This window comes from Pleuronectes platessa, chromosome 23 (genome assembly GCF_947347685.1).
Source record: "Pleuronectes platessa chromosome 23, fPlePla1.1, whole genome shotgun sequence".
Taxonomy (NCBI): domain Eukaryota; kingdom Metazoa; phylum Chordata; class Actinopteri; order Pleuronectiformes; family Pleuronectidae; genus Pleuronectes; species Pleuronectes platessa.
The window spans coordinates 1082959-1106388 of record NC_070648.1 but is presented as its reverse complement, the minus strand read 5'-3'; the positions used below and the strand labels follow the sequence as shown (position 1 = coordinate 1106388).

Genomic DNA, 23430 nt, shown 5'->3' with positions numbered 1-23430 from the left:
CAGGATCAACTCTGGACCCTCCAGCTCTGAGGATCCAGCCCTGGAAGACAGTTCCTCCCGCCCAGTTAAAGGAGTGTGAGGAACGTCATAGCCCTGAAAAGTTACTTTCAAATTTCAAAGACTTCAACCTGCTCAAATAAGTGACGAAAAAGAGGTGGAAGAAGATGGACGATTAATGTTCAGCCCCATCAGTCTCAAAACCTAATTCATAGGAAGTTCAGAGATGTGTTTGTGTCAAAAACCAATAAACAGCAAAACACTTAGAACAATTCACAGTTTAATTCATTTATAAATATAAAGGAATTTCACACAACGGAAAGAACATTTAATTTACACATGATGAACTTTGATTTACTGGGTAGTTTTTGTTGCACAATCCCTCGTCCCTTTAAAAAGGAGAAAACATTTCATAACCATAAGAGGAAACTCTATAAATAAAACATGTTATGGCTTCAAGTGACAAAAATAAGAGTTCTTTTAACAACATCTGGAACAATACGGTTTTCTTGAAGTCTTCAAACAAACACTGAAAGTTGATAAAATACAAACATCTCTTCGATTCAAATCGTCCTGGAGAATAAAAAACGTGACTGGTCGTCCTGGAGAAACTTCTTCTTGAAGGATTCCTCACAAAAATCCTCATTCAAACTTTTTGCTGTCGGGCACATCTCTGTTGTTGTTCATGGCCCTCCCCCCCGCCAGGGGAGTGAAGGGCAGGTGAGAGCCCGCCTCCACCGGCTGCAGGTACTCGTTCACCACCCTCTGATAGGTCGGGTGGGTGGTCAGCACTCGCAGCAGATTGGCTGAGGAACCAGAGCAGATGCGATGAGGATTTCAAAGTGTTTTGGTTTTTAAATGTCACCAGATGAAAAGCAGAGTGTAGCTTTAAGTCGTTACATATTTAACATAAGTTTTACTACACGTCAAAACTTCTTTCTGAGCAGAAAGTTGCAGCAGTTATTACAAACTCCACATTTAGAGTCTCTCACCTTCCGTCAGCTTGTCCTGATGTGAGGCCTCCTCGTACAGAGGATGGGTGTTGTACTGAGGAACACCCAGCAGCGCCCCCATGAGGCCCGACAGCTCCTCTGCACTCAGACTCCCTCGGCCCTCCCTGTCAAACAGCTGGGAAAAACAAGAACGTATGATATATAAATACACACGATGATATTGTGTGAATAACTTCTCTTTCTCTCACACTTTCTGAAAATGGGACATCATGACAGAGAGAGTTCTGTTGGAGGAGCAGGACTCACATTGAAAGCTTTGTGGAGAAGAGACTTGAAGCTGAGGAATCCTGAGAGAGCAGCGACACTCAAATAAAACTGTCCCACATCCACGGTTTCATCCTGAAACACACAAACACAACGGTATCATCACATTTGTCTGTTGTAACTTCAACAGAAACACACACACACACACACACACACGTGCAGTGTAAACAACACCATAGGAAAATGTGGTGTTCGATGTGTGGAGCTCAAGAAGTGGAGGAACACAGGAACAGCTTGTACCTTGGAGTAGAGCTTGCAGACCGTGACGGCCGTCTCTCTCTCCGTCAGCCCGAGAATCGAGGAGAGCTCCTCTGCGCCGACCTTTGACCCCGGAGCTCCTGACTGACACCTGTCAATCATTCGGTCCAGTGCTTCTTCCACTGCAGTTGCTCCCAGGCTGAGAGATAGAGAGGATAAATATCAGTAACTTGATTTTCACATGCTTTAAAGCTGATGGGTGTTTCCGGACAGAGGCAGGTTCTCTCTCACCCGCTCTTGTACAGCAGCGACAGCGTGCTCCTGGCGGGGGACTCCACTGGGAGAGAGAGACCTCCCAGTTTGTTGACAGGAACTCCACCCTCCATCACGTAGTCTGTAGCTGGGAGTCCGAGCGCCCTGAACCATCAGAGGAGAGGGAACGATAACTGTCAGCTGGCACACTTTGAACCCTGTAGTGGTTTTTAACAGACACCCTGAGAATACAGGAGATGGCTGTGCAGAGCAAAGTGACGAGGAGGTAGTGGTGCATCAAATTAACCTAACACACAAAGTCACTACACGACATCACAATCGGATCCGTCATCGACAACAACAATGTTTAGTTAGCTCTTGTTATTACAGTTGCACTCGTACGTCTGGTCTGACATGAGTCACAGCAGAAGGCGTGACCTTAAACGTACCCGGCCATGAGCTTCTGAACATTGTCTGCGTACAGGTTGGGATCCTTCTTCTCCTCCTCCGACGGGCTGTAGACGGGCAGGAACTGAAACACAAGGGATCTCTGTCAAGTTGGAGTCTGAGCAAAAAACACCAGGAGAGAGAGAGGTTTCCACTCAGACGACCCGGTCTTACCTCCACCGTCATGTTGGTGTAGAGCTGGGAGGTGGTGTGCCACAGAGCCTCCACCCTAACGCACACACACACATATTATTGGATTTCATTCAGGAGATATGAGCGTCATAAACAAAGAACCAAGCACTTTCACGATGAACCTGGTTTGACGGATGTGAGAAGGACGACTCACCAGGTGGTTCCTTTGTATGTCCAGCGAACGGTGTCCTGAGGAAGAGCCATAAAAAAAAACAACTATAAATCAAACCATAAAGTGCCAGAACAAACACAGAGCGCCCCATGGTAACAGAGGGGGGGGAGGGGGGGGGGGGGAGTTCCTCCTTTAACAGCCATGAGCAGCTTCAGTCTCATTTCCCTCATTACACAACCTGACATGACGCAAACTGTTTCTGTATGTTCACAATGATCTCATGTCATATGTCGACATGTGATTTAATGGATTGTGTATTTTAAAGTGCTTTCCAACACAAACACCTGGAAATCAAATCTGCTGATTCAACTCTGGACGTAAACAGAGACGGGTTGTCCCTTTGTAATAAACCTGTATGAGACCGACAGCAGTTGGTTGTAGTATCACACCTGTGAAATGTGTGTCAACACTCCCACACGTCGACTCACCAGCTTGTTGGGGTAACGTAACAGAACAGGTTGGACCGGGACTCCGGCGACGAAGGCACCTGATGACGAGGGACAGAAAAAATGAGGCAGGCCCTTTAATTCCTTCATAGTTCGTACAAACAGCTGAACTGTGGTATGTTGTCTGCTTCAGGACCAGAGAACAAGCAGGAGGAGAGTTTCTCTTGTTCCTGCCGATACTCACCAGGTTTGAATTTGAGGAGAGATTGGCCGTTAGTTGTGGTTCCCTCTGGAAAAACCAGCATCTAGCAGAGATTTGAAAAATGTGATTCCTGAGTTCAGACCTGCTGTTAGAGACAAAATATGAATTCCCCAAAACTGAGTCCTAATTCAGAGGCTGCATTTAAAGATCAGGGACACATCAGAAAGTGAATCCATTCAATTCATGTCAGGGATTGATATGTGTTTAATTTGGCACCGTCATTACATTGAAAATATTTGTCTTGTCTCCTCCTTAAATAAATCCAGATTGTGTTGATGGAAGTCTTAGAGGAGAACTAAATAAATATTTTCATACTCATTACTCCAAACTTAGGCAAAGTTTAAAATGTGCATTGTGAGACAGAGAATAAGGAGAAACATAAAGGATCTAAAAGCACAGAGTGACCAATAAGATCTCACCTGAGGCCAGTAGCCATTAGAGGTCAGCCTCTCGTTGAGCTGGGTCACCGCCTTCTTCCTGGACTCGGGGTCTTTCCTGCTCACCAGCACCGCCTGGTTGAACTCCAGCAAGGCTGAGAAAAAAAAACCAGAGGGGTAAATTAAAACCAGATCCAGAGAAGGAGTCCAGAGCCCGACGGCCAAGTCAGCCACACAGGAAGTCCCCGAGCGGTCAGAGCAGGTCAGGAGCAAACTACTGAGTCACTTGTTTATCTGGAGACTTCCTTGCATACTTTCATTTTCAACTGGACCTTTAGAAGTATTGATCTTAGTTTGCTGCAGTTTCGCAACTTGGGGATATTCAACATCTGATATCAATTCAGTGTTCATTCCTGTTTGACACAGATACCATTATTAAAACCTGCCGTGAGTTTGTTGCACAACAAACACACAATCTGTTGTGTTATATTTGTTATTTAAGTTGCAGCTCCTCACCTCCAATGACCGGCAGGCTCGAGTTCTCCGACCGCGACACCACCGTGGCCAGCTGTGTCTGACACAGAACCATCATGTCCAGGTAGCCGCTGTGCGGCGCCACCACCAGCACCGGCGCCTCCTTCAGGTCAGCCCTGCGACCTTTGACCTTCACCCACAGGAAGCCCAGGGTGAAGAAGACGCTTCGACTCAGCGCCAAGATGATCGGTTGGAAGAGATGGTGGCGCCAGCCGGTGACGGGCCGGGCGCGCTCCTCCTCGGACAGGCCGGCCAGCCGGAGCCGAGCCAGGGGCCAAGCCACCAGGAACAATATGGCTGCCACTGTGACACGCACAGGGAAGAGGAAGCTGCCCAGGATGACGCCCTGAGGAACAGACAATGTCCAATCAAACCAACACCAAATAAAAACCCTCATTTTATTCTGAAACTTGACTTTAAAACGTTATTCACATGCTGTACAACCCGTGACTGAAGCTCAATGTGTTTCTGTTTGTATCTGGCACATCTGGATTTAGGCGAATGCAGAAATAAAACATTAAAATGATCCTCGGTTGGAACATGTTGCTATCATACGTGTTCTGCATGTAAACAGCGTGTCTCAGAAAAGCATCCATCCCATAATCGTTAATCCACTGGTCTGGTAAATATGATCGATAAGGTTTGGTCTTCATAACAAACTACTTCAAATAGACTTTCACTACGACCTGGATCCCAGGTGAGGTAATGAAATCTCTTGTTTTGTACGAACAAGAAACAGGAACAAATAGTAAACAGACATAACGCGTGAGATCAGATTATTCAAATGTCCAAAGTTGTTGATTAACGACAAACGTGAAATGCGTTCTTCCGATCAAATACACAACCCCCAGCTGAGTTGCGTGTTCACACACAACCAGTCACTTTTGACATTGGAGGACGAAGGGTTTGAGTCTCTCAGCAGGACAATGACCTGAAGCTCACACCAGCAGCAGAGACAGAAACCAGCAGCAGACATGTGCAGGAAGCGGGTGTGTCTGGATTGTGTGTTTGTGTTTGGTTTACTATAACTTTTGCCCGTCACACGTTCAGTCACTTTCTAAAATATTAAGAAAGTGTCCATTTGCATTACTTCTGAAGTTGTTCTGATTTTCTTGTGTCTGTAGCAGGACTGTAAATAAAATGTTTTTTACTTTAAGGAAATGATTTGCAGCTTTAGTTTGGACAGATATTGAACACGTGAGACTAATGATTGTTTTCATGAAGAATGATTCTGCTCTTGATACACGTAATTTTCCTTCAACACAATTTATCTTGTGTATTGTGTATAGTATAGTTTTCATCAATTGCATCATAAGAAAAGTTAAATTTCTAACGATATAAAAATCTCTTCCCATAAGACAATATTAAAAACCACGACCTTCACTCAGGAGCAAAGATTTGTCTCCAAGCATAAAATAAATAATAACACGAAACGCAGCACGACAACTGTCGATATTAACGATACGAACATTTTCATCTCGAAATAAAATAAGAAATGAAACAATATCAACTGTTATATCGCAGTGCACACGGTTCATGTGTCTGTCTCCAGCTGGTTCTGAGGTTCTCCAGTGGAACCTGGTGGTGGACGCTGCAGTGAGGAACCCTGAGAGATGGAGAAGGTGGAGTTACCCTGATCCTCTGAGCTGTGGTCAGCTTCACCCGGTGGACGAACGGGTGCTGGTAACACTCCTGCTCCTCCATGTCCGAACCCGGTTCCGATCAGGAACACGTTCAAAGTCACAAAACGTAGAAATCCTTCGTGCGTGTGAGGAGCACTCCTCCAGAAGCTCCTGTGGTCTTTATCCTTTAAAACAGATAAAACCCTTAAAGTGTGGTGGGGGGGGGGTTTAAAACATCGTCCGCTAAAAACAACCGGAAAGTATCGTGAAGAACATCAACACGAAACCAGGACGACGGAGCAGGAATCAAACTTGTGGTGAACTTCCGTCCTCACGGTGCAACACCCGCTGAGCCACTCGTCCTCCTCTTGTATCCTCACCTGTCCCGCCCCTCCGCCGCCGCGCTGCCCGGCCCACCGCGCTCCATCCGGGGCAGGAGCGGGCGAGTCTAACCGGTCCCTAGAACCGGTGCGTGTGGAACCAGGTTAACTGACAGAGAGAGAGGGGGGGGGGGGGGGGGGGGGGGGGGGGGTCTGATCTGTCTGTCTCTCAATCTATCTCTCTCTCTCTCTATCTATAAATCTATCTCTATATCTTTTTATCTAGCTTTACATCACCATCTTTTTATACATCTATAAATCTGTCTATCTTGAATGTATTGAAATGTAAGTGGACAATCAAACCATTCACAGTATGTGTAAATATTATATTAAATGTATTAAAAAGACATAGTACAAACAGAAGTATATTTAGAATGTTTCTTTATGTGAACTATCTTTATCAACAAATCACTATAAAGATCAACCTCCAAAGACAAACTGAGATCCCATTAGTTAAAGTGATTTATTAAAATGTCTCTTGTATTAATCATCACACTCTGGCTCTGCCTGTCTGACCACTGCTGCCACAACAAGTTAGGGGATTTACTTTCATAACTTTGCTTCAATAACCACGTCTTTGTCAAGCTGCAGTACAAATACTTTCAAAAAACCACGATGATATAAACAAGTGAATATTCAGAGCTGACCAGTTTAACAGGTGATCGTGTGCTAAGTTCAGTTGTGGGTGTAAAACATGACACACACCTCAAACTCTTTGTTGATTTTAATTCCAGATGTTTGTTTAAACTCTGTGTTAGAACCCACCTCTCATTCATGACACTGTGTAAACACTGTTCTTCTGGCCTCACGGGTGTAGCCTCGGCCCCACCTGGCTGCTATTGTTCTGTGCAGGGTGGTGCTGCTGATACCAACACTCACCTCCCAGTGTGGACCAACACACCCACAGGTGACGAGTCGCTGGGAAGAATTCCTCCACTTCACAACTTCTGTTTCACTGTTCTTGTACAAAACGGTTAAACTGGTCAGAACAACTCACTGAAGCTCCTTGAATTTGTTTATAGTTAATTCAAATAAGATCCTCGTTTGCTTTTACAAATATTATTATAATATTAAGACTCATTAACAACCGAATATATTAAAAAGGGAAACAAGAGATGAACAGAAATGGAATTTGAGTTATCTTGAACCAGCAAAGTGTTTAAGATCCAAACTGGTTTGATCTTAAGTATGTTTGCTGATTGATTTCCAGATTTCTCTAAATTCAATCAGCTGTTCATCATGGAATTTGAAAATTTCAGTCAAAGCTTCTGCCTTCTCTCCAGTTCTAGAAGCCTCTTGTCGGAATAAAGCCGTCAAACGACATAGAATGTATGAGGCAGGTTCTGGTTAGTTAGGGTTAGGGTTACAAACACCTACAATTTAGAAGAGGGAAAGGGGCAGTACACACAGCACAGTAATATTGATTATGAGGCAAAACTACACACAATCATTGCTACACAAATGGTACATATTAAGATTTGTTTTGCCTTCATTTGGATTGGATAGTTAGGGCGGTAGGTTGGAATTGACCCCAGACCAGTGTAGTAAGGACCCGGCCTTGGGGCACACAATATTTGTTTTTAAACTTCTTTTTATTTCCTTTGATCAAATGCATGTCCTGCCTGTGTGCGCCCCGGCTCGTGGCTGTGGTTTGAGCAACAGTTCATTCAGTTATGATCCAGAGTTCAGCTGCTGCAGCTCGGAGTGAGTCACAAACACACAACTTCACATGCTCTTTGCTTTCCTCTGCTCTGCTTTGATTTGATTTAGATTTTGATTTTGATTTCCAGATCATTTATGGGACTGGATGCTCGGACTCGGACTGGGATGCTCGGACTGGTCTGCAGCTCGGAGTGAGTCACAAACTCACAACTTCACATGCTCTTTGCTTTCCTCTGCTCTGCTTTGCAAAATCAGAAAATGTTTTTTAAGTTCGTTGATTTTGATTAAGATTTATAATGGCTGTAAGATATCAGTCAATCAGTTTTAACCTGCTTTAAATTTAAGGTTTTTAATTGGGTTTTGACCTATACTGCAGCCAGCCACCGTGGGGATGTTGTGTTTATTTACAGGGAGGTCTCGCTCTTCATTGTGTAGTTTTGGTATTAAAGTGTGTACCTTTGTGTTTTTGTGCAGGTTTCAATTGTTTGAACTCTGGATCATAACTGAACGAACTGTCGCTCAGATGCTGCAGCTCGTAGTGAGTCACAAACACACAACCTCACATGCTCTTTTCTTTGTACCACTAAAATTAAATTAAGAATGTGTTGAGTTGTTACTGTTGTCCAGCAGAGGGCAGCACAGACCCGCTGATGCTAACTTCAAACCTTTGTCAAAAGGACGTGATCGAAACTTCGTGTAAAACTTTTAGAACGTTGAGGATTTTAGTTTTAAGCCGAAACAAATAATCATCTTTCTTAAGTAAAATCAACATCTCACAGTAACACCCAGCAACGAGTATCATCAATCAATCAAATTTTATTTGTATAGCCCATATTCACAAATTACAATTCGTCTCATAGGGCTTTAACGCGCACACAATGTAACACACACAGACACACACATGATTCATGGATCTCTTCATACATTAGAGGCTGGAACAGTGGAAGCAGAACTCCAGGTTTGTGAGGACTTCACGTAGACGGTTGTTTTTCTTATTAAACTTTAATCTCATTTAAAACGATAATTATAAAATCCTGACAGTGATCATGTGACTGACTCTACTTCCTGTCATGTTCTAATAGATGTGTCCAGACGTGTGAGTCGAGGTCAAACATCCAGAGGAGTCAGCGTCTCCTGGAGACACCTTCATCCTCCTCCTCCTCCTCCTCCTCCTCCTACAGACACACACTGTAACACACAATCTGCTCCTCCCTCACTCCCCTCCTCCTCTCTCACTCTCCTCCTCCCTCACCCATGTTGTATCCTTCCTCACCTCTTCCAAACTCCCCCTGTACTAAAGGATGAAGGAGGTGTGGAGGAGTAGGTGTGTGTGTGTGACCCCGAGCTGGGATTGGTCGCAGGAGACAAAAATCACACGTGAGCGGAGCATCCCACTTCCTTTTCGAGCTTCCAAAATAAAAGCATGAGAGAGGAGCTTTATACTGAAGTGATGTAAAAGTATTTTTACATAAACAGTTTTTACAGATTAATAAAGATGATATTGATTATTTACCAGCTGCTATATTAAAATGATAATAAATATAAATACATTACTTTGAAATGTGACGTTATATTTTGATTTAAACTTTTATCCCGTAGAACAAAACAATACATGTCCAGAACAAAGAAGTCGAACACGGACGTCGCGTCACGGACCCAGGTGTAAACAGGGGAATTTCCGAGGGTCCATGAAGGCAACCTTTTCTCCGCAGTTTCGGGTAGCTTTCGCTTCTCTCGCCAAACGTTCGATTCCGCGAAGCAGGAGGCGAGTGACCGAGGACTGGAGCGTGTCCCTGCCGCTGGAGCGTGTGTTCGGCCCGAGGAGGAGCCGAGGAGGAGCCGAGGAGGAGAGCTAGCTGACCGGGGGACGGCTCCATGCTAGCCGCAGAGGGACAGGTGCACCGCGGCGTCGAGCTGTGACGCGTCCCTACATCCGGGGAACAACGATAAAGAAGAGACGTTAAAGTCTTAACGGTTTCAAGGTGAGCTGCCTGTCTGTCTCTCTGTCTGCCTGTCTGTCTCTCTGTCTGTCTCTCTCTCTGTCTGTCTCTCTCTCTGTCTGCCTGTCTCTCTCTCTGCCTGTCTCGCTCTCTGCCTGTCTCTCTGCCTGTCTCTCTGCCTGTATCTCTCTGTCTGTATCTCTCTGTCTGTCCCTCTTCATGTCTCTCTGACTCTCTGTCTGTCTCTCTCTCTGCCTGTCTGTCTCTCTGTCTGTCTCTCTCTCTGCCTGTCTCTCTCTCTGTCTGTCTCTCTCTCTGCCTGTCTCTCTGCCTGTCTCTCTGCCTGTATCTCTCTGTCTGTCCCTCTTCATGTCTCTCTGACTCTCTGTCTCTCTCTCTGCCTGTCTCTCTGCCTGTCTCTCTGCCTGTATCTCTCTGTCTGTCCCTCTTCATGTCTCTCTGACTCTCTGTCTGTCTCTCTCTCTGCCTGTCTGTCTCTCTGTCTGTCTCTCTCTCTGCCTGTCTCTCTCTCTGCCTGTCTCTCTCTCTGTCTGTCTCTCTCTCTGCCTGTCTCTCTGCCTGTGTCTCTCTGTCTGTCCCTCTTCATGTCTCTCTGACTCTCTGTCTGTCTCTCTCTCTGCCTGTCTGTCTCTCTGCCTGTCTCTCTCTCTGCCTGTCTGTCTCTCTGCCGGTCTGTCTCTCTGTTTCTATATCTGTCTCTCTTCATGTCTCTCTGTCTCTCTCTCTGTCTCTCTCTCTCTGCCGGTCTGTTTCTCTGTTTCTATATCTGGCTCTCTGCCTGTCTGTCTCTCTCTGTCTGTCTCTCTCTGTGACGCGTCCCTCCTCGTCCGCTAGTTTCTCTACATCCGGGGAACACAGATAAAGAAAATACGTTAAAGTCTTAACGGTTTCAAGGTGAGCTGCCTGTCTCTCTCTCTCTCTGTCTCGCTTTCTGTCTCTCTCTCTCTACCCGCCTGTCTCTCTCTCTCTGTCTCTCTCTGCCTGTTTGTCTCTCGGTCTCTCTCTCTCTCTCTCGCTTTCTGTCTCTCTCCCTGTCTCTAGCTGTCTGTCTCTCTGTGGCTCAGCAGCAGATTAGTGACCTCAGCGTCTCCTGGTAGAAACAACATGGCAGATAAGAGTTGAGGGATCAGGGTTCACTGCTCGTCTTCATCAGGTTCACTGCTCGTCTTCATCAGGTTCACTGCTCGTCTTCATCCGGTTCACTGCTCGTCTTCATCAGGTTCACTGCTCGTCTTCATCAGGTTCACTGCTCGTCTTCATCAGGTTCACTGCTCGTCTTCATCAGGTTCACTGCTCGTCTTCATCAAACCACACACTGATCATTATTACCCAGCCTATCTTCATAAAAGTCACAAACATTAAAATAAAGTAAAACTGTGTAAAAATAATAAAATACAAAGATGAGGTTTTCAACTAGCAGCTTCAAAAGGACCTGGTGGAGCTACTCTATGTTTTTACTTTCATTTTTCATAATGGAACTGGTTTAACTGGTTCACAGACCAGTTGTAATAACTCACTGACATGTTTAATTATCTTTATTCAGGAGTGTGGTCTTTGGTCTCTCCCTCAGTCAGTAACAGTCTGTGTGTCTGTCCTCTCCCGTCCTCCCTCTCCTGTGTCTCGTCTCTCTCCAGGCTGTCCTCACCCTTCAGCCTGTCCCCTCAGCTCTCCATGAGGACATGGCTCAGGCCCGGTTAGAGACCAGCGTCCTGCAGGAGGAGCTCACCTGCCCGGTGTGCCTGGAGCTGTACCGAGACCCCTTCCTGCTCCCGTGCGGACACAACTTCTGTAAGATCTGCCTGGAGCGGCTGAGGCGGCAGGCGGAGCGCGGCCGCTTCCGCTGCCCCGAGTGCCGGGACAGCCACCGCTGCTCCACCAACTTCCAGAAGAATTTCAAACTCGCCAATATTGCCGACGACTTCCGCCTCAGGCGCAGAGCCACCGTCGAGTCCGCCTCAGGTTTGAAACCCGGAGGGCAGCCGCCGGCCTCCCGGAGTGTGTGTGTAGTTCCGTGTGACTACTGCCCCTCGGCTGAGGCGCCGGGCGTCAGCGGTGAGGGCGACGACTCTTCTGCTGCTTCTGTTTCCCATGAAGGTGACGGAGCCGCTGCTGGTGCTGCTGGTGCTGCTGGTGCTGCTGGTGCTGCTGGTGCTGCTGGTGCTGCAGCCGCCGGGTCAATGTTTGCGGTGAAGACGTGTCTGAAGTGTGAGGTGTCGATGTGCCAGGAGCACGTGAAGCCACATCTGGAGCTACCGGCGTTCAGCGAGCATCCGCTGACAGAACCCATATTTGACTTCTGGAAGAGGAAGTGTCCAGCGCATGATGAGATCTACAGGTGGGGGGGATGGAGCCTGTTTGTGTGTCTGGGGTTGTGATCACAAACCTGCTGTGTCTCATCAGCTCAATTAGGAAACATCTACAGGTTAATTTAGTGCTGCTCTGTGTGTGTGTCCAGGTACTACTGCATGGACGACAAGGTGTGTGTGTGTAACGCCTGCACCATAGAAGGAGAACACTCAGGACACACAATGAAGACCCTGAAGAACACAATGAAAGATCTCAAGGTACAGTTCCCATCACGGGTCCTACACACACACACAGTCTGTATCATTACATGAAATAAGAGTTACACACGTGTGTTGATATTTGTGGTTAAAACTTAAGATGATGATCCAAACATGTGGGAGCTGCGGGTTCTGAACCGTGTTCCATTCACTTTCACTTCATTGTTGAGCTCACACAAAATCCTGTGAAGAGTCTGGAATGAATGAATGAATATTGTTCTTCATTGTAGTTTGTGTGTGTGTGTGTGTGTTTGTTTGTGTGTGTGTGTGTGGGCCATGAATGGAGGAGTCACATGACTCTGGCCTCTTTCTCCAGCTCAGTTAAACCCACTTCCTGTGAGAGGCTTCCACTTTGTTGTTCAGAGCCGGTTGAATTCCGCTTGTTGTTCAGAATCAGCCGACAACCGGTGTCCACACAAAGACACACAAAGTCTTGAATTCAGTTTGACAAGTTAAAGTCCATAAACCGTACTAAACTAACTAAGTAAACTAACTAACTAACTTCTCCTTCTATGATTTATCGCTGAGTCGTTTGTTCGCCCACATAATGAACAGTTCTCCTCAAATGACTAATAAATTAATCTGTAATTTTATGGTTTTAATTTACAAGTATATTTGGTGTTTATATATATTTTTATTTTGTATGAACTTATTCACAGTTGCTTAATAACCGTAGCAACAAACACTCTCCATCTGTTAGTGTTTGTCTGGAAATATTTTTGTGAAATATTGTAGTAGCTTGAAGCTTATTGAAGATAACGGTGCTTTAGAAATCATTCACACTTTCAACGTGTTGAAATGAAACAGCTCCTGACGTCTCTCTCTCTCCAGGGCGCCCTGGACAAGCAGCTGTACCAGGCTGAAAGGAAGAACAGCATGGCGGAGAAGAAGCTCCAGGAGCAGAGGGAGAAGGAGAGACAGAACAAGGTGAAACAGGTTCTTCACCTGAACCTCCCTCCAGAGGCCGAGGAGTCGAGGTCAACTTCCAGCCATCAGTCCAATAAACAAACAAATACTCAGGAGATCAAGAAGAACAACTCCAGCATGAGCTCATCAAACAGGAACAAGAGATTTAAATTGATAACGTTAGATTGTGGGATTTAAACGGGATCATGGGAGTGGTCGTCTTCACAGATTCAAGGATGAGGTCATTTTTGACCTTCTTCTTTTTGACCAATAGAAACAGTGGAAGGGAAACCAGCTGACTGGCGAGCACCAGAGGAGGATAAAGTTGATAAGTTTATACGTATTAGATCTGTTTAAATACAACTTGCTGCTGGAGGCGTCACAACCGTTAAATATTATTTATATTCTAAATGATTCATATATAAAACCTCTGTTGTTTCATTTTTTAATGTTTTGTGTTATATTGTATTTGTGTATTTCTTACACACACAGTTGTTTCAGCACCATGGACAGCAGCAGTAAGACGTTGGCTGTGAAGTCTGAAAACACAAACTCAAAACGCTTCTTCTCACAGTGTTAAAGGACGAGCAGTGAGCTGGGAGGAACATATATTATATAATATATACTAATATACGACTTCACCTTGTTTCTTTCTGTTTTGCTGCTCGTGCAGAAGTTCAGGGACGACTCGGAGCAGTGCCTGAACAGACTCAGCGAGGAGATGAAGAACAAAGTGCTCGGCTTCGTGGGTCGCCTGCGGGACTGCACGCGCACACAGGGCGACACCAACGGGCTGGCCATCCAGAAGAACATCTCCAGGATCTGTCAGGACCAGGCCCGGCTGCAGGAGGCTCGCTGCGGCCTCGAAGGCCTCACGCAGGAGAACGATCCCTTCCGCTTCATCGAGGTGAGAAGAAGCTCCCACTTGGTTCTGATGACCCAGATCACAGCTGAGAGAACGTGCTCGTGTTGAAGAGCAAAACAAACGTGGACTTTATATCATGATTATTACTTCAGTTTGGCTGAAATCAGCTTTTTGTGTAATTTGTGTCCAAACATCTGTTTGTGTGTCTCTTTCAGGCGTACAGGACGACAGGGAAACAGTGAGTACTGTCGGGAGACAACACTTTAGATGTTGTGGTTGTTGTACTCTTATTACTTGTGTAATTCGCTGTGTGGGGAAAATGGAATTTGCTGCATTGTGTGTTTTTCTCTGCCTGTTGTTTGCTTGCTGCAAGAGGTTGAGGGGTCTGACTCAATGACCATTGACCCCGTGTGTGTGTGTGTGTGTGTGTGTGTGTGTGTGTGTGTGTGTGTGTGTGTGTGTGTGTGTGTGTGTGTGTGTGTGTGTGTGTGTGTGTGTGTGTGTGTGTGTGTGTGTGTGTGTGTGTGTGTGTGTGTGTGTGTGTGTGTGTGTCAGGTGCCGTCGGCAGCTGAGGAGGAACATGTTCTACCCAGAGTACGTGGACATGGAGACGGAGGTTCTGGTCACGTTGATGGAAGAAGAGATGAGGAAGTTCCTGGACGAGGAACTCCAGTGTAGCGTCGTTGCCGCCTTAAATTCCTTGTGTACGTAATTTTCTGACTTTGCTCAAAGTGCTGTCATCACCAAACATCAGCTGTTTTAAATGTCAGCTCTGCCGATTCAAACAACACGTTGTATTTTAATGTGTTGTTGATATAAAATACTCATTTGTGCAGTTGCAAGGTTTCAGGTTACAGGAGCAGATTATTAAAATTCACTGAATCAAAAACCATTTGTTCACACATCAGGTCATCTCACAGATCTGGAGGAGGAGGAGGAGGAGCAGTATGAGGTTGAGGAAGAGGCCGCAGAGGAGGACGATGATGATGACGACCTCAACGACAGCAGCGAGGAGGACATGAGGAGCGAGGGCGAGGTGGAGGAAGAGGAGGAGGAGGACGAGGAGGACGAGGAGGAAGGACCCAACCAGAGGGAGCTGGCAGATGATCTTTACAGTCCGGAGGAGGAGGAGGAGGAGGAGGAGGACGACAGTGATGAGGAAGGAGAGAGTATAGATTGGGCGGCGGAGGAGGAGGAGAGAGTGGTTTAACCGTGATTTGTTTACATATATTTTTCCACCTTCTTGAAGAACTTTGAATTTGACACTCAGCTTCGGGTGAGTGCAGCAGATGTTCCCACATCTCTTTGAATGTCCCGCCGACAGAACCGCTGCCACACTTTGCCTCAAACCTTCCACAGCAAGCTGAGCTTCACCGGAGGAGGAGGGCGGAGCTGTGACTCAGCCGGACTCAGAACCAACTGGGAGCGAATCTCACGTCAGACCTCAGAGGAGACACGTGACGCTCTGTCAGAAGAAGTCTCCTTTATTAAGCTGTTCTTACATCAGCAGATATTTACACATGCAAATGAATGTATATTAACAGAATGTGATTTAAGACTGAATTTAGAAAACAACTATTTTATTTGTTGATAGAACAACTGGTATAAGTTTTATTTTTAATAATTTCCAGTCCTGGATTCACAAATGTTTGAACTCCTCGGGTTTGACAGTTTCCCGTCACCATGAGAAGCCTTTTCGATCAGATCCTCGTAAACGGCTCAAAGATTTGACTCTAAAAAGAACTTTTGAAGTTGATGCACAAGGCGTCTGAGGCGGGTGAAGATTGATATGAACATTTCAAACCAAAGAGTGAGGATGTACTTTTTAATAAATGTGTTTGCTCGGCATGACATAGATCTAAGTAACAGTTAACATTGGCTCCGGGACGACTTTTGCTTTTCATAATTCTTTGTGCTTTAAAAACAGGTGATGCATTGTTTAAGATATTGTTAATTATTCCTATGCACTCTTCATATATTAATCCTACAATATCAGTTTCAGGTGATGTAGAATTTTGCACTTTATTACAAAAAAACCTGCTTTGTTGGGCCTGAAACTTTTGAATGTGAAAAGCTGATTTTTATTTTGATATGAGGGAGTTTGTGAGCGGCCAAACGAAAACCATTCATATATAAAAATGAAGCCTGCTGAAAACGTGTCGTGGTGGAGTTGCCTTTTTATTACAGTTTTCTATGAAATATGTGCACAATTAAACCGTGGTTGGATTATTGTGTTAAAGAAGAAGCCAAAACACAACTATGAATTCTTATTTTTAGATATCTATGAAAGAATGAGGGCATAGATTGTAATTATAGTGTCTATAATAATCTAAAGTAGAAGACAGCTGCTGGAAAGAAAAGATTAAACTTTTAACATATGAAGGAAATTGAAATAAGTTGATTCCCTTTTACACTTAAATGTATTTGTAATGCATTATTCATCATTTCAAAAAGAAAGTTACTCATATTTATGAACAATTACGTGGTATATGATTTACAATCTAGATAATTTTTTATTTAAATATCTTTAAACACAAAAATACTCGAGTCTTTCCCCCGGAACCTTTGTTCTGTCCGACGTATGTGGCACCCGGAGCGCCTCAACCCACGGACTGGTTTCCTGTGCGGAACAGTGTCTGCATGTGTGTCCGAGTTGTGTTGATAAAAGTGTAGATTCGTCACAGACACACACACCGCTCGTGTTTCTCTCTGGAATCGAACCCACGGAGGTCCAGTCATGAACCACGTCTTTGGGAAGGTGAGTTTTATTTTTCTGTTTCCGCTGAAGGTCGCTTTTTGTCCCAGAGGTCAAACCTCGTTTCAGTCTCAGTTGATTCAATTCTTTAGTTGAATTACAGATTATCTACAATCTCACATATCAATAACACAAATAAATGTGGATTATTAAGAAGGAGCACGGAAGAGGATCGTTCAGCTAATGAAGCTAATGTTGGTTAGCTTTGTTTTCTTTGCTTCGAATGATCATGTGACACAAATAATCAATTTTAAGGTTAATTCATGAATTAATCACGAGTTATTTTCTCTATTGTTTTAATCTCGTGGTCAATAAAGAAGCAGAGGAGTTCCCTGCAGCTGGACACGATATGAAATGTGTGAGAATCTGATCATAATGAGTCAAATTCATGTGTTTGAAACATGTCAACGAACCAGGTTATTGAGGAAGTCATAGATTTCATTTAAGAGTCACATGAAGCGATGATCCATTATACAACAAGCTGCACAGTAATGTAGTTGATTAACGATTGATTCATTTGAAGATGAAGTATTAAACTAATCTATCTGCTGAATATTGACTTTATTAATCGATTAAGTTGTTTGTAAAATGCTATTATGAAACATCACATCCGAAAGTCCCAAAATATTAAGTTCAGAACCAAATAAAATGCATAAATAAATGAAATTCAGTGGACCTCATGCGTGTGTTGTGTTGTTTATCTGTTTTACGTTGTCGTGTTGTGTTGTGTTTGTTCAGCTGCAGGCGTCTCTCACCCGTCAGCTGGTCCTGATGAATCCAACTCTTCCTCTGAGTCGGTGAGTGTCTCGTTGCTCTGCTCGTTAATCCTCATGTGCTGTCATTTAACTGAAGTCCGGATCACAACCATAGAATCTGAGGTCTATATGATTATAACTCAGGTTTTGATTTTATTCTCATTTACTTTAGATGCTTTATATTTACCGACTCAGAGCAGCGTGAATGTATAACGTCTCCTTTAAGAGACACGCGGAAAGACAAGTTGTTTGAAATGAAAAGTATCCCGTGTACAACTTGTGTACTTCTTTCTTAAAAACCATTTGTGCTGTTGTCTTCTGCAGGAACACGCCAAGCATCCAGCATCCTGTCTGGAGTGAGTAGAGACTCGTGTGATTTAAAACTCTGGTGTCTAATCCACGTCACAGCAGATCTGGAGCTCGTGTTCTCTTGAGTCCAGTTCGTGTTTTAACGTGAGGTTGTTTTCGTTCAGGCTCAGCGAGCGAGGGTCGATACCACAGCATGCCCACGCACGGGATCGGCAGCTGGAAGTATCTCCTGAACAAAAAGAGAACGGTGAGACTCTGGGCCTACTTTCTATTGAGTTATTCTCTTAATGTATTTATCTATTTTTCAATAAACTCGTGTAAAAAAAAAAATAAGCTCCTATCCTGATCACCTGTCGTTAGATTAAATCCCGCTCTGCACACTTTATGTAGATTTTGTTCAACTTGACAATCGTCTCACGTCGGTTTTGTTTTGCAGCAGAAGAAGAAGAAGGACCGGCACCAGATGAAGCAGATCATGGCGGCGACGGACTCGACGTACGGGACGCTGAACGTGAAGGTGTCGGGCTACGACATGACGCTGGTGGAGCGCTACACGCAGTACGTCCACCACCTCTGCAACCGGCTGCGCATCAACGTGTCTCTGTGGTGAGGACGGGACTGAGACGCACTTCTCAGGACGAACTGCAGCTTATAGAGATAATCAAAAATAACCCCTTGAATATCATTTAAAAGCTTCTAGTGTCACTGATAGATATCTGTCCAGTGGAACGCGATGGACGAGTCTTCTTGAGGCCGTGACAGTATTTTTTCTAACGTCTGTTCCCCCCCCCCCCCCCCCCCCGCAGCTACGCGTTACCAACCAGGACCACAGAGGTGATGCTGATGCAGGAGCACGGCACCAAGATGTTCGTGGACGCCGTGCTGAAGACGCACGAGCGAGTCGTCCAGGTGAGAACCGAGCTTTCGTGTTTCCTTCAAACTCAAATGCCGTCGTGCTTCCTTTGATTCCCGAGGAAAACGTGTTCCTTTGATCTGCTCCTCTAGTTGAACAGCCTGAACACGACCGTCTGTCCCGTCTTCATGGACGTCCTCTTGAAACATCAACCGGAGGGAGTCCAGCTGTCTGTGAGCGAGGTGAGTGAGCCGGAGACGTCCACCATCAGATCCCTGATGGACATTAGTTGTTGTTTTCGACTCCAGGTCTTCAGATGTGAGAGTTATCAGCTTTTTCGTGATCTTCTTACAGTGAATTTAATATTTTCAGGTGTTAACTGCTTCAAATGTTGTTGTTTTTCCTTTGTTCCCTCTGGAGCCTGTCGATCATTCTCTGAAAATGAATTGTAACTCACTCTTCTTCTTCTCCTCTTCCTCTCAGCACACAGAGGCCGACTTCAAAGCTCGGTTCAAGGCTCGTCCAGAGCTGCAGGAGCTCATGACCAACATGAACCAATGAGAGCTGTGAGATCTGCTCATGTGACCTGTCTCACGCTCTGTGATGATCCCCTGGTGTCCTCGGCTGAATGTTGTCCGAGGAGAACGTTCGCTCTGAGATAGCTGCTCTGTAAATTAAAGTGTATATGAACTTGTTCTAATGTATTAAAATGTATTTGAAAAGCAGCGGCTCTGAGGATTTTGTGTCACGTGGCAGTAGAGCAGTTATCAAGAATCACATTTATACTCTGAAACAAGAAAGTATCACAAAAGACAAAGTAGTAATATTACTAAATGAGAGAAATCGTCTGATCTCTTCTGTACAGGATGATGACATCATTTATTATTTAATCAGATATTTAACTAGATGCATTATTTTTTTTAGCTGACTATCTCTGTGATGGATTTTTCGGTCACAGTATTATTTCATTTATTATGTTTATTATTTTATCGCCTCTGTTTGGTTGAATGAGTATATTAGTAAATCAATCAGGACGAAAAGCATCAACTGAATTAATGCAATAATAAATTAACTAGTGTTGAAAATAGTATATTTTCCCTGAAGTAGAAATATACATCACTGAAGTACAAGTACCTCGAATCTTTCCCACATGAAGGTGAATGTACTGATTCATTGTCTTTGCTCAGCATCTTTGTATGTTTAAGATCTTTTATCATCTTTGACAAAAAGCAACTTCAAGCGACACGACATAGGTTAGCAAATATATTTTAATATATAATATTTATATTCATTTTAGCACAATGACAATGGCATAATTTCAGTTCAGTCTCATTTAAATCATGACAAAAAGCCACATCTTTGAATTTATCTTTAATAACACCTCATGTCATATTTCATTGCAGTCGCTGCAAAATAAATCCTTAAGTGCGTCTTTCGCCCGTGAGAGGAAAATCTCAGCAAAAGTTTCTAACAGCATTGAGTCCATGGCGTCCGACCGGGTTCACGTGGTGAATGGATGAGTGACGTGATGACATCACCAGGTCGCTGCGTCGCCTCTGAGCCAATCAGCTGCCTGCACGTCGCCCGACACAACCGAACGATCACGTGGTTTAGGAGGACAGGTCGAAACCGACGGAGCAGGAAACCTCCCACAGTGCTCATCACACCTGCAGCATTTCATATTCTTACAATATTCTATCGTTCAATTTCACATGTCCTGTCCCCTCATGTTGACCCCGGAGACAGATCACACCTTAATGGGACATCTCTATCCTGTCCCCTCAAGTCACCACAGAGACAGATCACACCTTGATAAGACGTCTCTGTCCTGTCCCCTCATGTCACCACAGAGTCAGATCACACCTTGATAAGACATCTCTATCCTGTCCCCTCAAGTCACCACAGAGACAGATCACACCTTGATAAGACGTCTCTGTCCTGTCCCCTCATGTCACCACAGAGACAGATCCCACCTTGATAAGACATCTCTATCCTGTCCCCTCAAGTCACCACAGACAGCGATCAGACCTTGATAAGACATCTCTGTCCTGTCCCCTCAAGTCACCACAGAGACAGATCAGACCTTGATAAGACGTTTGTGTCCTGTCCCCTCAAGTCACCATAGAGACAGATCACACCTTGATAAGACGTCTCTGTCCTGTCCCCTCATGTCACCACAGAGACAGATCCCACCTTGATAAGACATCTCTATCCTGTCCCCTCAAGTCACCAGAGACAGATCAGACCTTGATAAGACGTTTCTGTCCTGTCCCCTCAAGTCACCACAGAGAGCGATCACACCTTAATAAGACATCTCTGTCCTGTCCCCTCAAGTCACCACAGAGACAGATCAGACCTTGATAAGACGTTTCTGTCCTGTCCCCTCATGTTGACCACGGAGACATATCACACCTTGATAAGACATCTCTATCCTGTCCCCTCAAGTCACCACAGAGAGCGATCACACCTTAATAAGACATCTCTATCCTGTCCCCTCAAGTCACCACAGAGACAGATCAGACCTTGATAAGACATCTCTGTCCTGTCCCCTCATGTTGAGCCCGGAGACAGATCACACCTCTCCAGATAGAAACATCAGCTCAGACTTCGATCAGTGTGCTAGTGCAAGAACTGCCACATTCAAAACGCTGCTCACTGCAGACACGTGATGTTTCTCATCTCTAACGGCTTCAAACCTCAAAACTACTCGTCACTACTTCCACTATCTGCTCAGCACTGATCTGCATTCACCTCTTCATCCTCTTCATCTTCTTCATCACGTTCCGTCTCCCCCGTCGCCTTAAAACATTCAGAACTAAACATAGCCAGTAGATCTACGGAGCCTCAATTGTTCAATATTAAATATATAAACAGTAGATTTAAAGAAATGGCGCTAAAAAATAAATATAAATCAACCACGAAATCAATATTTGATATTAAATAATCATGTTTTTTTAATGTTTTATTTCATTGAGTTTTAGAAATCTTCACTTTGTAATTTAATTAGTTGGCTAACGTGTAAAGACTCATCAGTTTTATCTATCTCCAGCTTCTGGATCTTAAACGAAATCAAAGTACTTATTGCTGAGTTGCTTATACACAGTTAAATTATTTATTTATTCAATATTGAACAGATTTTTTAATTGTTGTTAAAGGACTGAAATCTTTTCTCTGCATCTCGACGTACGACTCGATCTTCGCTCAGTTTCCCGCGGTCGACACGACGTGCTAGCGACACGACGACACGTACAAACAAAATGGCGGGTGATGGTTTTTTGTGAGCGCTCTTATCTTTTGTCATGATTTCGGAAACTCTGAATAAAATCGTTTTACAAGCAGTGACCACGACACGTCTGAGCAAGTACGACACAGTAAAACATAATATGTTACACATCCGATAATACAGTGGAATGAGATTTTTCTTTTTTTCCTCTCGTTGTTGCAGATTAATCAGAAACGTCTCAGAAGAGAAGAACGTGTTATGAAAGTGTCGCTGCCTGTTCTGCTCCACTTCTCATCCCATTGACTCGTTTCCAGTTAGTAAAACAAAAAACCAGGACACGGAAAACCAACAAGACACAGGCATTAAATAAATTAATCCATTTCAAAAAACAAACACAGTGATATATATTCAAAATACATATTTACAACCAAATAAAACAAAGAAAGAAAACAGTGTTATCCTTAAGGGAGAATGAGAATCTCATCTGAATTTTAATTGTTTAGTTTTACATGTGAAAAACCTGGACACAGTTTCTGGCTCTTCACGTCCTGCTTCACCTGCTGTGGCTAAACCCACGTATCGGTTATATTCAGGTATTCACCGTAAATACACACATGTACTTTAGTAGGTTTGTACTCTGCAGCATTCACTAAGTTGATATGTACATGGAAATCCAAATTCTGACATCATTAGTGACTGATATGTTGATATATTATGTGCCGGTGGCTACGGAGGAAAACGCAGAGCAACAGAAACATGGAATCTGCCTGGTGATGGGGGGGCGTGCAGCACGGCCATGTTCGGATGAATCTTAAGTTATAAAGTGATTAACCTGAATTAAGTTTAAAAGTCAGCGTCAACCAGGAGAATCTTTCCATGTTTTGATGTGACCAGATCTCGGATTCTCAAACTACCACAGACTCACTAACATCGCCTACGGGAACTCAGAGTAAAACTAAACGAAATAAAATGGAATAAAAGTCACTTGGTCAAATACACCTAGAGTCACAAGTTCCTATTCACACAGCACTTCAAAAATAAAACAAAGACAAATAAAATACAATGTCCCGACTTCTCCTACGTTGATTTATTTTGTACAAGAATGAAAACACAATCTAAAATTCGCCCTTTTGCTTCGTGGAATCACCGAAGTCACGTTCTAAACACAGAGGACGACCTTTACCCAGAGGTCATAGCAGTAAGTGGGACTGCCTCCACCCGGGGATTGACCCCAGGTTGGGTTCTACAGGCTCAGACCACAAGGGGGGGCAGCTACCGCTTCACTTGGGGTCCGGCCGAGTGAGAAGGAGAGTCAGGACTTTCTGATATATGAATTTGAGTTTGACTGAGTCTTTCTCCGACGAGTCAAACGTTTGATGAAACTCAGGTTCTAACAGTCTCACAGACCCGATGGTCTCACGAGGGACAGACACACGTCCTCACAGATCGTGTTCAGGCATCAGAGGACGATTGGACGTCTT

General features: G+C 44.4%; 3 protein-coding genes and 2 long non-coding RNA genes across 9 annotated transcripts; 3 read left to right on the top strand and 2 right to left on the bottom strand.

The window, feature by feature from the left end:
* Nucleotides 1-260: 260 nt before the first annotated feature.
* lpcat4 (lysophosphatidylcholine acyltransferase 4) lies at nucleotides 261-6096 on the bottom strand. The gene is made up of 13 exons (XM_053416196.1): nucleotides 5727-6096; nucleotides 4077-4440; nucleotides 3603-3715; nucleotides 3166-3226; nucleotides 2964-3022; nucleotides 2518-2552; nucleotides 2346-2400; nucleotides 2174-2256; nucleotides 1764-1889; nucleotides 1515-1671; nucleotides 1257-1349; nucleotides 990-1125; nucleotides 261-803 (listed from the first exon to the last, which is right to left on the bottom strand). The coding sequence occupies exons 1-13, from the start codon at nucleotides 5796-5798 to the stop codon at nucleotides 640-642; spliced, it is 1518 nt and encodes a 505-aa protein (XP_053272171.1). The 5' UTR covers nucleotides 5799-6096; the 3' UTR covers nucleotides 261-639.
* Nucleotides 6097-7850: 1754 nt separating this feature from the next.
* On the top strand, nucleotides 7851-8790 carry LOC128430474 (uncharacterized). Its single transcript, XR_008334029.1, has 2 exons — nucleotides 7851-7949; nucleotides 8233-8790. It is a non-coding gene; the product is annotated as an uncharacterized LOC128430474 (long non-coding RNA).
* Nucleotides 8791-9403: 613 nt separating this feature from the next.
* On the top strand, nucleotides 9404-16211 carry zgc:92594 (uncharacterized protein LOC436996 homolog). Of its 4 annotated transcripts, none has more exons than XM_053416549.1 (9): nucleotides 9404-9740; nucleotides 10873-11004; nucleotides 11354-12054; nucleotides 12175-12283; nucleotides 13115-13210; nucleotides 13863-14096; nucleotides 14270-14292; nucleotides 14610-14758; nucleotides 14963-16211. In XM_053416549.1, the coding sequence occupies exons 3-9, from the start codon at nucleotides 11399-11401 to the stop codon at nucleotides 15262-15264; spliced, it is 1569 nt and encodes a 522-aa protein (XP_053272524.1). In that variant the 5' UTR covers nucleotides 9404-9740; nucleotides 10873-11004; nucleotides 11354-11398; the 3' UTR covers nucleotides 15265-16211. The 4 variants fall into 4 exon arrangements, with proteins under 4 accessions (XP_053272524.1, XP_053272523.1, XP_053272526.1 ...); XM_053416548.1 differs by having other exon boundaries at nucleotides 10787-11004; XM_053416550.1 differs by lacking the exon at nucleotides 9404-9740 and adding an exon at nucleotides 10238-10613.
* Nucleotides 16212-16651: 440 nt separating this feature from the next.
* On the top strand, nucleotides 16652-19451 carry mrpl48 (mitochondrial ribosomal protein L48). Of its 2 annotated transcripts, none has more exons than XM_053416235.1 (8): nucleotides 16652-16812; nucleotides 17548-17606; nucleotides 17889-17920; nucleotides 18038-18120; nucleotides 18313-18479; nucleotides 18680-18782; nucleotides 18879-18968; nucleotides 19210-19451. In XM_053416235.1, the coding sequence occupies exons 1-8, from the start codon at nucleotides 16792-16794 to the stop codon at nucleotides 19285-19287; spliced, it is 633 nt and encodes a 210-aa protein (XP_053272210.1). In that variant the 5' UTR covers nucleotides 16652-16791; the 3' UTR covers nucleotides 19288-19451. The 2 variants fall into 2 exon arrangements, with proteins under 2 accessions (XP_053272210.1, XP_053272208.1); XM_053416233.1 differs by having other exon boundaries at nucleotides 18310-18479.
* Nucleotides 19452-19976: 525 nt separating this feature from the next.
* Nucleotides 19977-23424, bottom strand: LOC128430331 (uncharacterized). The gene is made up of 2 exons (XR_008334000.1): nucleotides 21139-23424; nucleotides 19977-21082 (listed from the first exon to the last, which is right to left on the bottom strand). It is a non-coding gene; the product is annotated as an uncharacterized LOC128430331 (long non-coding RNA).
* Between the last annotated feature and the right edge of the window lie 6 nt (nucleotides 23425-23430).

What these genes read in the sequence shown, in the direction of transcription:
- mrpl48 (XM_053416233.1), top strand. Translation starts at nt 16,792, where the DNA reads ATGAACCACGTCTTTGGGAAG. An exon ending in CATCCAGCATCCTGTCTGGA is followed by an intron (nt 17,921 to 18,037) that starts GTGAGTAGAGAC and finishes GTTTTCGTTCAG; the next exon opens with GCTCAGCGAGCGAGGGTCGA. An exon ending in CGCATCAACGTGTCTCTGTG is followed by an intron (nt 18,480 to 18,679) that starts GTGAGGACGGGA and finishes CCCCCCCCGCAG; the next exon opens with CTACGCGTTACCAACCAGGA.
- lpcat4 (XM_053416196.1), bottom strand. Translation starts at nt 5,798, where the DNA reads ATGGAGGAGCAGGAGTGTTACCAGCACCCGTTCGTCCACCGGGTGAAG. An exon ending in TTCTCCACAAAGCTTTCAAT is followed by an intron (nt 1,126 to 1,256) that starts GTGAGTCCTGCT and finishes TGTTTTTCCCAG; the next exon opens with CTGTTTGACAGGGAGGGCCG. An exon ending in TCAGGACAAGCTGACGGAAG is followed by an intron (nt 804 to 989) that starts GTGAGAGACTCT and finishes CTGGTTCCTCAG; the next exon opens with CCAATCTGCTGCGAGTGCTG.
- zgc:92594 (XM_053416551.1), top strand. Translation starts at nt 11,399, where the DNA reads ATGGCTCAGGCCCGGTTAGAGACCAGCGTCCTGCAGGAGGAGCTCACC. An exon ending in ACACAATGAAAGATCTCAAG is followed by an intron (nt 12,284 to 13,114) that starts GTACAGTTCCCA and finishes CTCTCTCTCCAG; the next exon opens with GGCGCCCTGGACAAGCAGCT. An exon ending in AGAAGGAGAGACAGAACAAG is followed by an intron (nt 13,211 to 13,862) that starts GTGAAACAGGTT and finishes CTGCTCGTGCAG; the next exon opens with AAGTTCAGGGACGACTCGGA.